Consider the following 16,344-nt stretch of genomic DNA (forward strand, 5'->3'; position numbering starts at 1 on the left):
GGTTTTCCTGGACCCATGTAAGTGGCATATTAGGGAGAGGGGAGTTCAGGTAAAGGCTTTAGGAGAGGAGTACCTGCCCCCACGCCCTCCATAAGCTCTCGTGCACCCCCACACCCACACCTGCAGCGCCACACAGCTGTCATCAGCACCTGGGCTTCCCAGGGTATACACAGGCTCCATCTGCATACATTCCTGTGCTTGTGAGGTTAGCAACGACATGCAACTCCTGCATGTTAGATCTGACAGATTCAGATTCCTCATCTTGGACCTGGAGATGATTCAGACAGAGGCTACAGCATCCCTTATCTTTATTTTTTAAGCTAAATAATACTGTGAACAAGGTCATGTGGGGCACGCTAAGCCACTGGTGGAGCAGTTTGTAGGAAGCATGTGTGTGCCCCTGTGAGCAGTGGGTGGGCTCTGCAGTCTCCTCTGAATGGCCTCTCCTCATTCATTAGAGGCCGTCTCCCAAAGAGCTTTCTTCTTGACTGGGTTGGGTTGTTCTCTGTGCTTAAAAATATAAAACTACATTGCTTTAAGTATTTTCCAACTCAGAATTTTTTTCAGGGGCGAAATGATCATTTTAGCTGACAGTATTTCAGATGGAATCGCTACATTAGCTTCAGGACAGAGAGGAAATTCTGTCTCTCAGTATCACTTCAAACTAGATGTGGTATCAGCAAAGCAGATGTAGCCATAAACCAAGGGAAAGTGCTCTCTCAGAGAAGAATCTGGAGTTAAGGATGTGGCTCTCTAGAGCATCTATGAATTAATTTTTTTATCCTAAATTTTTATTATTTTTTTATTTTTCAATTACAGTTGACATTCATTATTATTTTATATTAGTTTCAGGTGAGAATTAATTTTTATCTGAAATCAAAACATAGATTAAGCTAGTCAATTGAAATATGTAGATGCTAGGAAATCCTTGAAATGTGCTGAGGAGCTGTTTTTCCCTTCAATTAAATGCATTTTGCATTTTTGACCATACCTAACATCTGGAAATTCCACTCTGACTACTTACTTCTTTCTCTAATTAGCCCTAGACTGCCTTCCACCACTTCAGCCTGGAGAATAGCACAGTGAAATTTCACAGTGGAAGCTTGTGAAATAAAGGGTGTGTGTGTGTATGTGTGTAGGGGTGGGGGTGGGGGATTCCTGGGTGATTTGTAATGGGGGAGGGGTGGCGGCACTCTACCATCTCATTATACTACAGAACTTGCTTTTGAGTAATGTCATTTATGACCAAACCTCGAGCGGGAAACTCTTGCTCATGGAGACCTAATGCGGCTTTTGTTTTTCTTACTGTGAGCTTGGAACCTCTAAAGTAGGTTTTTAATGATAGAGGCACCGTAGGAGGACAGTCATCTTGGAATCATTGGGGGTGCTCAACCCTGCTGCTGTATCAAAATTACATGTGGGGCTTTTAAAACTCCAAAGGTGCCCAAGCCCAGTTCCTGGAGATGCCAATAGAGTACGTCTGGAGTGCGACAATGGGAGAATCCATGTTTCAAAATGAATTCCACCAGTTTCAACTTCACATCAGTAGAAAAGTCCATCTCATGCCCTACCTAGCACACCTGCTCCTCAACACATGGTGGTCCACTAGCTACTGTGTTTCCCTGAAAATAAGACTGGGTCTTATATTAATTTTTGCTCCAAAAGAGGCATTAGGGCTTATGTTCAGGGGACGTCATCCTGAAAAATCATGCTAGGGCTTATTTTCCGGTTAGGGCTTATTTTCAGGGAAACATGGTAGCCTCCCTGGGGTGCTCATTAAATGCAGAACCTCCCGCTCCTCCCAGCCCAGCCAATCAGAATCTGTTAACGAGGTCCCCAGGATTCTCAATGGGAGTGAGGGGCATTTATTTCAAAAGACAGTTGAAAACCCAAAGGGCTGCGTTGCTCAAACCCTGCAGTGTAGTGCTCCAGTGACGAAGCATACGGTTGGGCGGCTTGGTCACCCTCAGGTGTGAGGAGGCAGGAGAAAGACTGAGAAACACCTGTCTTGGACAGTGGATCACAACCTTGGCTGCATATTAGGGCCGCCTGGGACCTTTGCTGTGCTCGCCCCAGACTACAGCAGGAACCCCTGAGAGTAGAGCCCAGGGCGTTGGGGTATGTTTAAAAAAAAAACACCATCTTGGGAATTCTGTTAGGATCGAGAGCAGTCCAGGTACATAGGAAGCCATCTGGGATCTCGTGAAAATGCTGATTCTGGTGCTGGAGGTCTGGGGTGTGGCCTGAGGCTCTGCATTTCTAACCAGATCTCTGGTGACACAGCTGGTCCCCGCTTTGTGTTGCAAGAGCCGGGAACAAGGAGTGAAGTTGGGTGGTTTTTCTTTTCTTTTCACAGCCAAGTGCAGCATTTGGCCTTTTGCTTGGCTTTCAATCACTCCTCCACCCACTACTATTAATGAGTATTGGGTTTTTTTGGCCACAGAGCTGAATGCTAGCAAACACCACACCATCAAGCAGGTTGACACGATTGATTCTTGATTCTGACCTCTTACCTGCCCATCGTTAGCTCTTTTTTCCATTTTTCTCAAACAACCATTCCTACCGTTACTACTGTCCTAAAGGTCCCACTTTGCGCCACCTTATGCTTCATGACTCAAAAACTCACGCATCTTTCTCAGCCACTCACCCGGGGAGGAGGAGGAGACCACCCATCCCGCCTCTCTACAGTCCCCCACCCCCAGCCATTGCCTCTCTTCCTATCTCATTAACCAAACCCCTCCTGGCTTCTTCAGTCTCCCCATTCTAAAAACACCTTCTACTGAGCTCCCTTCCAGAAACTCACCTCGATAAGGGCGCTGATGTGATTATCTGATCACCAAATCGCTGGGTATCTTTGTCCTTTCTTGCTGGGCACAGCTACACTCTTGCTCACGCCCTCTCACTCTGTAACACCGGTTCCCCTGGCTTCTCCCTGAGCCTCGCAGACTTTCGTGGATTCCTCCTCCTCCACCCACTGCTGAAACATCTCCGTCCACTCTTGGCTCGCTGCTCTGCCTCCTCCCTCGCTTCCGATGTGATCCATTCATGCTCATGCTTTCAGCTAGCGTCTGAACGTCGGATACCCTCAGATCTGTGTCTCTGGCCTGCACCTCCGTCTGGAGTTCCAGATTTGATTTTACAGCTCCTGGATGTTTCCATCCAGGTATCCTACAGGCATCCTCAGTTCACCACATCAAGAGGCACTGTCCTCCCCACTAGGCACCCCTCCTCCATTCTCTAACTCATCTGTGGTGCCTCTGTCCGTCCAGCCACCCAAAGGACCATCCTGGAGTTCACTTTGTTTGTTTCTTTTTTTCTCATTGTTTTCTTGCCCACATTCAGTCAGCCGTCCTTCTGTAGTTCTTGAATCTGTGTTCTCTCTCTTTCCAATCCCTTAGTTCTGGCATATGCTCTCATCAGTTCTGCCTTCCATGACTATAGTAGTCGCTGCCTCTAGACTGTTCCTTTCAAACACATCCGGCTCGCTGACGCTAGTGTGACCGGTCAACCACCGTCTAACCGTGCCACTCCCCGGCTGAGCCCCATAAGGTCTCCCCTGCACTTGGCATGCACTTGGCCATGCCCCATCCATCGGCCTAGCTTGCAGGTCCTCTCCTGGGAACCACTCTGTGGTCCCCTGACACCCAGCTCTTTGCATTTGAACCCAGGCCAGGCTTCGCTGCCTTTGTGCTTTAGGTGCTGTTGTATCTATGCCTAGAATGCCCTTTGACCCCTCTCCTCTCCCTGTACAGGTATAATATTGGGATAGTTTTAAAGAGCCCACTCAACGGGCACCTCTTCCAACAAGTGTTTCCAGACATCACCATCCCCTACTGTTCCTTAGAATTTTAATATTGCCAAGTGTTTATCTTTATCGTTACATTGTCTTCCACTGATGTATGTGCTTAGGTGTCTGTCTCCCGCAACCTGGCAAGACAACGGGCTCCTTGAAGTAGGGACTGTGTCTGATGGATAGATGGTTTTTCTTGGAAATGGGTTCTAGCTCTACCTTGTTCCAAATTAGTGGTTCTCAAACGTGAGTGTGTGTGAGAATCACTTGGAGGGCTTGAGAAAACACATTGCCAGCCCACTCCCAGAGTTCCTGATATGCTGGTTCCAGGGTGGTACCCGAGAATTGCATTTCTTACAAGTTCTCAGATGACGCAGCTGATCTGGAACCCTCACTTGGAGAACCACTGCTGCCAAGAATATTATTGCTGCTGACCTGCATTTTCTCCATATTTAGGAGACTGTGAGTGTGGCATAAAAGTTGAGCCTAATCTAGGAAGACTAATCTAAGAATGTACTCTTCCGAGGGGAATGAACTCCATTAATTTTCCCTGGGCGGGGTTCATTTTATTATTTGTTAAGTCTCACCTTTGGTCCTACCCCTTGTGGCCTGTTGGCTGTTCTGTGCCCAGGTTAGAGTGGAAGGACGCAGTACGTGTACGGCTCAGTGACTGATATGTAGCAGTGACTCAAGAGAGGTAGAACCCCTCCTGACAGCAGGAGGGACGAGCACACAAGGCACACTGCTCTTCTTCATGCCTCTGCCCCTGACCATGCCTCCCATGCTACACCATCCGGAGCCCCTAACGAATGCTTGCCTCAGCCCACTGTTAGGTCACGGCTTCTCCCATCCACCTATGCTGAATTCTTTTTGCTGTCATCTGCATCTGGGCTATTTCCCTTCTATCACTACCTTTCTTTTTAGCCTATTCTTGCCTCCTTTTTGATTTGTTTTCCTATATTTTTAAATACTAAAAAGTGCATAAAACACAAGCATATATTAATAGTTTCACAAATAGTTATTAAGCATGTTTGACGGCTGTTGCCAGTTTCTCAAATGTCCTTCCAGAGATATACACTCATGTGTATGTGCAAAGAATACTTCCAAACATGTGCCCATCTATAGCCATACATACACATACACATGTGCAAGTGTGTGCCCACGCATGCATTCCTACTGTGCATTAATTCCATGTGTCACACGGCTGAAAGCACAGTGTGGGAGACACCCTCTGCTGTTGTCACTTAATGTAATTTGGAGATGTTTCCTATCAGGACACATAAAACTGCCTCCCCTTTTTCTGAAGGCTTTCATTGTGTGGCTATTTAATCAGGTGCTCATGGTGGCATTTAGGTTATTTCTAATCTTTCAGATAAACAGGGCTGCATTGAATAGCCCTGAGATATATCATTTCTCCTGTGCACGAGTACACACATGGGGATGAATGTCTAGAAGTGGGATCGTTCAGTTGGTGTGTGTGTGTTAAAGTGTGATAAATCTGGCCAAATTGTTCTCTGCAGAGACCGCTAAGAGGGCCTGTTTCTCCACCCTCTTTTCAATTCAGTGTGTCAGAATTTCTTTACTCTTTGCTGATATGTTGCCACTGTAAGATGAAAACTGGCACCCCACTGAAGCACTGCACTTCTTTTTTTATGAGCTTGAGTATCTTGCACATATTTATGAACTATTTGAATCTCCCTGTGCATGCACTGTCTGTTTATGTCTTTAACCCATTTCTCTCTTTGGTTGTTTGTGTTTTTTTCCTCTTTGATGTTGAACTTTTGATCTTTTTGTTTTACTGGTTTGCTGTAGTTTGTACCAACCAATGCAGTGTTTTGGTTGTTGGTGTATCTGTGAGCAAGAATTCAGAACCAGCAATGACAGGCTGAGCGGCCAGGCCTAGCTTACTTCCTTTTCCAGACGGTGATGATCAAAGGACTTGGTGACCGTGGGAAATCTGAACATCATGTAGCAATATTTACATGTTTTAAGTGCACATTACCAGGCTCGGACCTGATCTTGAACTCCAGCCTTCTGTTAAGCACATCTATGGGGACAAATGCATTGATGGTTTTGCTAGGCACTACCCTTGGGTAGTTGGTATCTTTCTAGCTTTTCACTAAAGGGCCATACGGTGAAGGTGTATTTTCTGCTGGTAAATATCTTAGTTCTTCTTAGTCAATATTTCCATTCTAGAAAATGGGGCAAGATTCCTTCTTTTTCTATAAATTAGCCTTGTGGTCCAAGCGTCTAGTAGTGTTCTCTGTTCCAGTTGGATACTTAGTAAATATTGGATCAAAAAGACAAATATCTCCAAGTACCATTTTGCTGCTCTTTATAATGGCCTGTGCTTTAGCACAGCAGTTCTCAAACCATATTATTAGGTGTTCTGTGATTTAAAAAAAAAAAAAAAGTGCCTGTGGTCACATTAATTTTGGGAAAAAACTGAGTTAAATAAGTTTCTTTACTACAGGACTTCTCAGAACCTTTAACATACCTGTGGGTTCACTGAATATCCAAGAAAGGGATGCAGCATGCTGTCTTTCACAAATGTATTTGACCACAGAACACTGTTTTCACTTTTTTTTATGGTCTCTAAGGAGGGGTGGAGGGTTTGTAGGGGAAGAGAGCTTCCTGGGTCACCCACTTGCATGGGTGTCACACAAGAGAAGTTCTTCCGGCGTGCACATTCGAACACAAATCAGTGGGGAACCTAATGCCAGAGAGAGAGTCTTCCTCAACGTTTCTTCCTAATTTATCACATCCTGGTCCTGAGCTTTCACAGCTTTTATGCCTTCCTGTTAGGAGACCAAGCACAGCCTGATTCTCGGGTAACAGTGGAAAGGTTGAACCTCTACTCCTAAGTGACCCTCCCAAGTCAGCTCATTGGCAGAGCAGTTCTCATGGTGGCTTGGAATATAAGTCACCAAAAAAAGAAAAGGCCCAGTCAGTACAGGGAGGTATATGGAGCAGCCCCTGCCAGACTTTGATTCTCTCACAGGTCAAGTCATTGATCCTGTCTTGCCTCAGTTTCCTCAGCTGTAAAATCGAAATGTTAACTACTCAGTATGGTGCCTGGCACATAGTAAACACTGAACAAATGGTAGCTATAGAGCTATACATCATGGGACAGTAGAAGTCAAGAGCAGATAGGTGAAGACAAAACAGGTGGGTAGATGGGGGGGTGACAAGTAGCTGTGGACCGACTAGGGATGACAAAAAGAAACAAGTCTGGAGCAGCCCCGGGGGCAGCAGCCACAGCCCCACCACAAAGAATTCTAGGACATCCCACAAAGCAGGGAGGAGCCCATCTTCTGCTAATTCAGGTTCTGGAAGTACTAGACCCACTGGGTGGCTCTTCCTGGAGGAATTGCAAAGCCAGCCCTACCACAAAACAGTGGTCCCCGTGAGGTAGAGAAGTGGATGTTGTGCGTAAAGCCATGAAGGAGAGGAACATGCAGGACACGATGGAGATGACAGGATGGCCAGGGAACTGTGTGATGTCACTGTGCTGCGGCCTGAGTCCCGTCTCCAGCCAGGCGACCCCACCTCACACTCATGCTAGTCAGAGCTGGTATGAGGGCACTGCCTTGCCTCAGCCCTTCCTGGCTTTGGTTCCCCAAAACTGTAGCTGAAAGCCACACACCATCACCTCCCTCTCCTATTCTTCCTTCTTTCCCACCGCCACAACGGCCCTTGAATGAGGACTGGACTCATATCACTTAAGGTGACATTCAAGAGAGTGAGGAGGGTACATCAAGATTTGTGGGCAACCAAGAGGAAAATCATCATCTAGAGGCTTCCACAGAATTGAGAATTGTTCTGATAAACCAGGAGACAACATCTGATAACTCTGGGGGGTGGGGTCTAGGGAGAAGCTGTGGATTTTCTCAAGTTCCCTGGAATTTAGACATGGTGATTGAATGGTGGGATGCAACATTAAGTACATGAAATGAACTCACAAAGATGACAGACATTGGAGACCAGGATAAAGTACTGCATCACGCTGATCTGTGATCAGGACTCACAAATGCTGACTTCATTGGTGATGTCCCCCTTTCTTTGGTTTATTCATTCGCTAAATATTTAATGGGTTATACATTTTACACACCAAGTCAATGAGTTGGAAAAAACAATTTAATTTAGCTGTGACCTTCTGGGGCTCTGGGACTTTTGTTTGGGCCCTGTTTAATGAGACGTCTTTTAGAGTCTAATGTTCTATGAGCAGTTGGTCCAAGTTACAACATGTTCATTTGTTTGCTAGAACAATAACAAAGCGCCACGAACTGTTTTAAAATGTCTTGTCTCACCGTTCTGCCAGCTAGAAGTCTGAGATCAAGGTGTTGACAGTTTATTCCTTCTGAGGGCTGGGAGGGAAGGATCTATTCAAGGCCTCTCTCCTTGGTTTGTAGGTCCTATCCCCGTGACTTCATTTTCTTTCATATCCTTGTGATTATTTTCTCTCTGTATCTCTGTGTCCAAATTTACTCTTTTTATAAGAATGTTAGTCATATTGGATTAGGGCCCACCCTAATGACCTCACTTTAACGCGATTGCACCTGTTATGACCCTATTTCCAAATAAGGTCATACTTTTAGGTAAAGGGTGGAGGTTAGGATTTTATATGAATCTGAGGACACAGTAACCATAACAGCATGCTAATTTTCTACTTTATGGACTTTTTTCCTTTCTTTTTTTAAGATTGTACATGGCAAGTCAAAGCAAATGATCGAAGCTTCCACGAACAGCCTCATTTTATGAACACAAAGTTCTTTTGTATTAAGGAGAGCAAATACGCAGTAAGTTGATTTTTAACTGCCTAAGTGATCTTTATTAAAAGCCAGTTTTTTTTCAGTGGCTATCATGCACCTGCCCTAGCTTCTGGTAGTGGTCAACAATTTTGATCATTCCTTGTCTTCTAGAAGCATCACCCTCATCTCTCCCTCTGTCTTCACTTGGCCTTCTCTCTGTGTCCAATTTTCTCCTTCTAAGAACAGCAGTCCATGGAGTCGAGCTTACCTTAATCCAGGACTCTCTCATTGAAACTTGATTACATCTGCAAAGACCCCATTTCCAAATACGATGATATTCACAGGATCGGGGTTAGGACTGGGGCATATCTCTTGGGGCACACAGTTCAACCCACGACAGTGTCTTTTCCTCTTTCTTACACGGTAGCCTCCATCCCTCCCCCTTAAATAATAGTGAGGTTCCTGCTTTGCCGCCCATATTGATGTCTCCTTTTGTCCCGGTTTTCTAAGAGGTTTTAAGGGTTCAAGGTTCTGACGGCAGGGCCCATTTGGTCACAGTTGGATTTGCGAGAGTCTTTTGAGGTGAAATATCTGCATCTTGCTACTGTCTCTGACATAAGCCTCCAAGGAGTCTTTTTGAGGCCTGTTTAGAATGAAAGCTTAAAGGAAATCTCAGTATCTTTCTGACTGAGAAATGATGTCCTTGTGTCTCTGAAGGCCATAGGACTCCGTGACTTTTGCAGATGTGTGTACATTGTGATAAATGCGTGGTGTGACTTAGAATAACTTTCTTATTTTTTCCAACAGAATAATGCAATTAAAACATACAAGTATAATGCGTTTACCTTTCTACCAATGAATTTGTTTGAGCAGTTTAAGAGAGCAGCCAATTTCTATTTCCTGGTCCTTCTTATCCTACAGGTAATGCCCTTTGATATCTTAAATCTATTTTGAATTATGGTGAGTCAATAACACTTCAGTCATGGGCGCATATAATGTGAATAATCTTGAAAATGTTCCTGTTAACATCAGGGTTCTACACATAAGGGAACACTCTTCATACACAGAACCAGCTCATTCGGTGTTAAATGAATAGGGAAAGGAAGCAAACAGAAATGTTATTTGAAGTCTATTTTTTTTTAAGTTCAATTTTATACTGATGTGAATGTTAAAACTGGTTTCCCTGAAGTGAATAAAGTTAACATTTTAATTTTATAAAATTATTTGTACCTTAAAATTAAATCTATTGTTTATGCTTGCCCTTTATTTATTTAGATGACTAATTTCCTCAAGAATATTATTGATTTTTTTATTAACATTTTGGTCATAAATCTGAAATTATTTTTATGAACTGGATTTACATTAGGAAAGGCCTATGTTTTTTCTTTAATTGTGGCAAAAAATTCACTTATCTGCAGAGCATTCATTTGATCCGTTTAGAAACTATTTTTATAATCAAGGGAGCTCTACACCCTCTAGTTACCACTTGGAGTATCAACCTTTCGTATCTCATGTGCAGATTACAAAGGCTAGCATATCCCCTTGGGTTTTATCCGATTCTTTATATCAAGCATTGGATTCGGAAGACGGTCTTTCTTATCTGCTGGGGTTCACCCAGTAAGGTTTTGTGAAAATGGTAGCATGTGTGTATGTGTGTGGGGGTGGAGGATGCATGGAGTGGAGAGAAAGAGACGGAGAAATGGATACTCCACAGATTTTGTAGAATATAAAACCTGATGACTTGATAGTACAGGCTGGTCCTGTTATCAAGAGAGACCTTTGAGATAGGCTTGTGTTGAGATAAACACTACAAATCATAAAATGCAGCTATATGATAAGTAGGCTGTTTTCTCCTTACGTCTAGTAGGGAAAAGGGGAGTTGCACATAATAACAGCAATGTGGGAAATGCTCTTTCTCTCTTCCAACTGCTCCAATTATCTCAAAGTACAGCAATCCACATTAGGGTAATAGTAATAGCCTTAGACAGCCCTTTACTTGCATTGTTACTTCATTTATGCTCTGAGTTGAGTATTGTCATAACTTCCATTTTGCAGAGAAGAACTGAGGCCTGGCAAGGCGAAGAAACTTGCTCAAAGTCCCATATCCATAAGTGACAGAAATGCGGAGGACTTGAATCCAGGAATTTGACTCTAAAGCTTGTCATTTTAGCCAGTACATTATATGCCCCATGATCAATAGGGTAGTTACGAGAGATCTTTACTGAACTTGCTTCCCAATCTTTTGTTCCAACTTGGTGGAGGCGGGGCTTCCTGTAAGGCCAGCCTCTTTCTTGGCTGGACCAATAGCAATGACTATGAAGGAAGTACTTTCTTCTACTGCCCCCAAAGATGCCCACCCAACCACTAGCTTTCTGAGGCAACCACTACCTACTGCCATCTTTGCCTCCATCAGAGACCCCAGGCTAAGCAACCAGTCATGTAAAGCCTGCTGCTTTACATGAGCACCTGGTGCATGATGTGCTAAGGATTTCCCACACACTCCTCACTGCCCCTCTCCCTGTTAATTATGATTTTCACACAAAAATTGGAGCAGTTCTCTGTTTTTGGAGCAAGTTCTCTTTTTTAGATGCCATGCTACAAAGCCTCCTTGGTGTCTAGTTAAGGTTCCCAATGAGACAATTCCCGAAGCTTCTGTGCTCTGTTCCAGGAGGCCAGAAGCTAGAGAGATTGTGAGAAGAAGGTTGGCTGGGTGCTTAGATGCCTTTTCTGCATGCTCTGCAGGGTATAGACTTCAGTGGTGATGGCGACTGGACTTCAAACCAGCAAGTTTAGAATTAGCAGTTAGTCACCCGTAGATCAGCTCTGCCTCCATGGACACACACGTATGCCTTTTTATTTCTTCCAGGCAATCCCTCAGATCACGACCCTGGCATGGTATACCACCCTGGTGCCCTTACTTTTGGTGCTGGGCATCACAGCAATCAAAGATCTGGTGGACGACGTGGTAAGGATTTCCCACACATCTTCCTCCCCCACAGCTACAATCTCATTTTTTTTTTCAGTTTGGCATTCATACCTTACCTTTTGAGATTATTCAAATAACATTTCCCCATCTCTCTTCTAAAGGCTCGCCATAAGATGGATAACGAAATCAACAACAGGTCGTGTGAAGTCATTAAGGATGGCAGGTACTGTGCCTTCCTTAATTGGTACCCTAGTTACAAGGCTGTCATGTGTAAATATGTAACGTGAAACCTACTTAGAGATAACCATTTGAACTTAGAAGTCTATCAACTGCATGTACCCATTCATTGTAAGGCCTTTCTTAACTTACTAAGACTTTGTACTCCCTTTGTGGTCTGGAGGCCATCCCCAAATTGGATTATGGGAGGTTGCTGTTTGGGCTGTGTCATCAGCTTTCTTGTGTTTACACAACTCCTTCAGCCCAAATGTGCTGCTCCCATCTCTACTCCTCCCAAACTACCAGTTCAGGGCTCAGCTCAAATGTCTTGACTCTTGACTCTGCCCTAATTCTGCAGTTAAAGTGATTTCTTCTTCACTGCACTTCAGTGCTTGTTCTCGTCCTTCTTATTATGATCTGAATGTTATTAGAATTATTCATCTCACCTTCTCTACCGAACTGTGAGTTTCTTGAGGAGAATGCCCTGGGTGTTTGTTTTTGTGTCCACCAGAGCCTCCAACACATACAAAATGCTCAAGAAATGCTTCAATTGCTAGTCAACTCTGACCCAAGTGCCAACTCACAGACCAGTAATAAGTTGTTTAGCACGGGTCTGGAGGGAGAACTACAAAGTCAAGTGCTAAAAATAGTGACTAAGGCCCAATTCAAAGACTTTCTATGTGTCAACACTGAGAAAAATAACCTGATTTAAAGCCACACTTTCACTGTGTCTAATTTGAATGTAGATGACGTCAATCTATGAATATGTTTAGATGGCTGTATTTCTCCTCACAAATAATGGATTCTCTTCCAAGGTTGCCTTTCAAGTCCCTTAGAGTCAGTGTTCTGAAGGGTGATGAGAATCACAGGTAATCCCACACCACTCTGGCTAACTAGCCTTCAGCCTGGTGAAGAGTAGCTCTGAGTTGCCTTGAATTTGGGGTCTTGGATGCATATCAGGCAGGGCTGTGGAGTGGGGTCAAACCCGAGTCAGGACTTGAGCATTGATGGGGCAGGGTGGCAGGGGCCTCCTAAGGGGAACAGGCACATCACAGTGGAAGAGTCCAACGGAATGGCCTCCGACACCCACGAAGAGCCATGACAAGAAGGTGTTAACTATTCACTTATCATTTGCGACCCACACGCAAATTGCTAATGTACAATTTTAGAGATATCAAGATATAAAGTAACAACGATTTCATTTTTGGAAAGATAAGCAAAATTTTTTTTTAAATCCTGGGATTAAGAATTGTGTATTAAATTCTTATAAAATTGGGGAAACTGGGATGTAAGCCTATATTTAAAATGCATTTTAAATCTCCAGGTCTTTTTTTATCCATAAATTCATGGAAGACAAACATAGTAATTGGATTTCTGCCTCCAAAAAACTTTAGCTTTTTAGTTGTTGTAGGTTCATAATGTCTGTTGGAGATAACTTTTCTATATGTGAAACCCTTTAAAACAGACTATATCTGAAAACGTTTTAAAGTGTTGATTTTCTAGAAATTGAGATAGCTATTCCTATGCAATTTAATATCGAAGATAGTCACCTTTTTATTTATTTTACACTTTATCAGTATCCTTATTAGACTTATAAAAGTGACACACACTCATTAAAAAGATAATTGAAACTTTAAAGTTCCATGAGGTTTCCAGGTGGTCCATGTGGAAGCCATGCGTTCCTGTCCTGGGACCACCTGGGACCTGCAGCCGAGGAGGTGATGGATAACGGAGATGAAAGAGAACAGAAGAGGCAGGAGCACAGGACGTGAGCAAAAACAAAAGGGAGTGGCATGTATCCCCTTGCCACACATTTAAGTAGCTCCCATTAACCGTTCACTACATGATGTAGAATGGTAAGAACACATCAAAGTTGTCACCATATCATTGCTTCCTTCAGAGGATGATACGAGTCTCATAACCACTTAATGTGGTTACATCATCAAATGGCTGAACTTTTAGTGAAACTTTTCCCTAAAGTTTATGTGTGATTTACGTGTTTTCCCAGAATCTTGGGCTTCCTGAAAGCATAATCCCAAATCTCTTGCCAGTCACTTTTTAAAATCCAAGAAACTGTCTTTATTTTTAATGTTTAGATTCAAAATTGCCAAGTGGAAGGAGATTCAAGTTGGAGATGTTATTCGTCTGAAGAAAAATGATTTTGTTCCAGTAAGTGAACACACTCTGCCTCTCTCATTCTTTTTTTCCCCATCTGACCTGAAGCTCAGTGTTGCCTTGCGGGTGGGATCTGTGTGTCATTGGTGTTTTTTGTTTCCAACAGGCTGACATCCTGCTTCTGTCCAGCTCTGAACCTAACAGCCTCTGCTATGTGGAAACGGCTGAACTGGATGGGTGAGTGGGTGTTAGCTGGACCTCTCTTAAAGCTGACCTTGGAAGGCATGTTCATTGCATTGAACGCCATGCTCTCTGGACAAGAAGACCTGAGAGCCGGCCTTGCCTGTATTACTTGCTTTCTGCCCAGCTGTGCCTTAATCCATTAACCTCTCTTTTCTAGTCCATCTGTAAAGTGCTGCTCTCAAACCTGCCTTTCTCCCACCTTTCAGGGAAGGTAAAAGGATGGGTGGCAGAATGTATGTCTGAACCCTCTGTAAACTGCTGAGCAGTGTCCAGACACATATCAATGACTATTAACATAATCTTTAGAAAAAAAGGGAAATATTTTTAAAGTCTTTGCCAATAGACAGTTTTGAACTCTCCCTTTGATTATTATGCTCCCTTTTGAAAGAGAGTCAAGTTCTGGTTTTTGACTAGTTTTCAATATGTTTATTGAGTGCCTACTTAGTTACATTAGCTTTATGCGTTACCTCATTTAATGTCTTCAACAACTGTATATGACAAGTATTATTACCTCAACATTACCCGGCAGGAGACTGAGGCACAGGAGGTGACGTAGCCTGCCCAAGGTCACAGAGTAAGTGGCAGAGTTGGGACACCACTCCCCTGTGCTCCTCTCAAGGCTACTTCTGTATATTCCACTCTGACATAAACACCTTCTCTCACACCTTAGCTATGCATAAGCTTCTTTATGGAGAGCTGAATCATCTGAGTAATGCCCAGGTCTTCCTTTGTTCTAGAAGTCAATCAGTTGATTGTTCGGTCTTAACTGTAAAACAGCTATTCTTCCCATGTGTGAGAATAATGAGTGGGTGGGACATGCCAAATATTGGGGGTAAGGTTTACCACCTCCTTTCTCAGAATTATCTTTTCAAAGATATGGGATCCAGTTATTCATTCTGAAAAACAGTAAGTTGATAGGGTTTAGATACTTTCTGTAACAAATATGTTTTGTAGAATCATCTTAGTGTGATTAAATGTTAAAGCTAAGTTTTTAAACAGCAGCTTTGATAGTGTAAGCTGGTGGTTAAGAGTTAAGGTAAAAGGAGGAAGGGAAGTTTCTGGGCGCCTCTGACCAGCAGGAATGGCCCAGAATAACAAACAGCAGAGAGGACCAACATTCCCCAAGTTGGAAGTTTTTCTCTAGTTCAGGGGATAACCTCCTCCAAACCTGAAGTTTAAAGGTGAGCAGAAAGTTTGAAAATAGAAAAAGCTAATTATTTAGGAGGCTCAATGTTATTTTGTACAATTTTCTTTATATTCCCTTTCAAGCTCCAAAGTTTATTCATTCTTTTTTTCTCTCTCTCTCTCTCTTTAGAGAAACCAATTTAAAGTTCAAAATGGCACTTGAAATCACACACCAATATCTCCAAAAAGAAAATTCATTGGCAACATTTGATGGTTTGTGCAAACACATCTTACTTTGTTGTAAATTTTAGTTGCTCGATTCAGTCCCTGTTAATTAAAAACAGAAAATCTTTTATATGTGAGTACTTATGTGAATCATTTCTTTTTTAAAGGTTTTCTTGAATGTGAAGAGCCCAATAACCGGCTAGATAAGTTTACAGGAACACTATTTTGGAGAAGCACAAGTTTTTCTTTGGATGCTGATAAAATTTTGTTACGTGGCTGTGTAATTAGGAACACTGAGTTCTGCCATGGATTGGTCATTTTTGCAGGTACTTTCAGAGTTTCTTGGGAAATTGATCTGATAGGTGCTTTCAAGATTTAAAGGAGGGGATGGATTCCTTTTCTGTTCTTTCTCCATCGAAACCAGAAGAAGAGTAATTTTACTGATATGCCAGTGAATTGATTTTCCCAATTGTTGATTGCATTGAATTTTCCACTTTTAGGTGCTGACTCTAAAATAATGAGGAATAGTGGGAAAACCAGATTTAAAAGAACTAAAATTGATTACTTGATGAACTACATGGTTTATACGGTATTTATTTTCTTTTTCCATTGATGAGAGGCTAGATTGCTGTCTCTTGCTCTACTTTTATTGTATGTTTTCTAATGCAAAGAAATCTTACTTTTATAGGCCAGGTACAAAAATACACAAGGCACTTCAAGGTTGGATGCGGGAAAAGAGGATTCCCTCACTTTTTCTCATAATTGCCACACTTCTAATAGGAGAATTCCCTTGGGAATGAAAATTCCAGTTGTAGGGTGTCCTAGATGATTATTTTGATGACTGGAGTGGCCATTTGGGAAACCAGGGAGCCCTAGATAAATTAGTGGGGCTGGACTCCTGAAGTTGAGGTAGGGTTGATTTTACTGTTCTTAGTTTCCCATAGGGATAGTGC

The 16,344-nt window shown here is 42.9% G+C and overlaps 1 protein-coding gene across 1 annotated transcript in view; it reads left to right on the top strand.

Annotated features, from left to right (window-relative positions):
• ATP8B1 (ATPase phospholipid transporting 8B1) overlaps positions 1-16,344 on the top strand; it is a 114,345-nt gene that overhangs the window by 63,345 nt on the left and 34,656 nt on the right. Inside the window, exons 3-11 of the mRNA XM_081078402.1 lie at positions 8,492-8,589; positions 9,349-9,462; positions 11,408-11,506; positions 11,629-11,690; positions 13,780-13,852; positions 13,965-14,035; positions 15,357-15,439; positions 15,559-15,717; positions 15,892-15,980. Of these exons, the coding sequence (XP_080934528.1) occupies positions 8,492-8,589; positions 9,349-9,462; positions 11,408-11,506; positions 11,629-11,690; positions 13,780-13,852; positions 13,965-14,035; positions 15,357-15,439; positions 15,559-15,717; positions 15,892-15,980 (848 nt within the window). The remainder of the gene's footprint in view (positions 1-8,491; positions 8,590-9,348; positions 9,463-11,407; positions 11,507-11,628; positions 11,691-13,779; positions 13,853-13,964; positions 14,036-15,356; positions 15,440-15,558; positions 15,718-15,891; positions 15,981-16,344) is intronic.

Source organism: Rhinolophus hipposideros (assembly GCF_964194185.1).
Source record: "Rhinolophus hipposideros genome assembly, chromosome: 17".
Classification (NCBI taxonomy): domain Eukaryota; kingdom Metazoa; phylum Chordata; class Mammalia; order Chiroptera; family Rhinolophidae; genus Rhinolophus; species Rhinolophus hipposideros.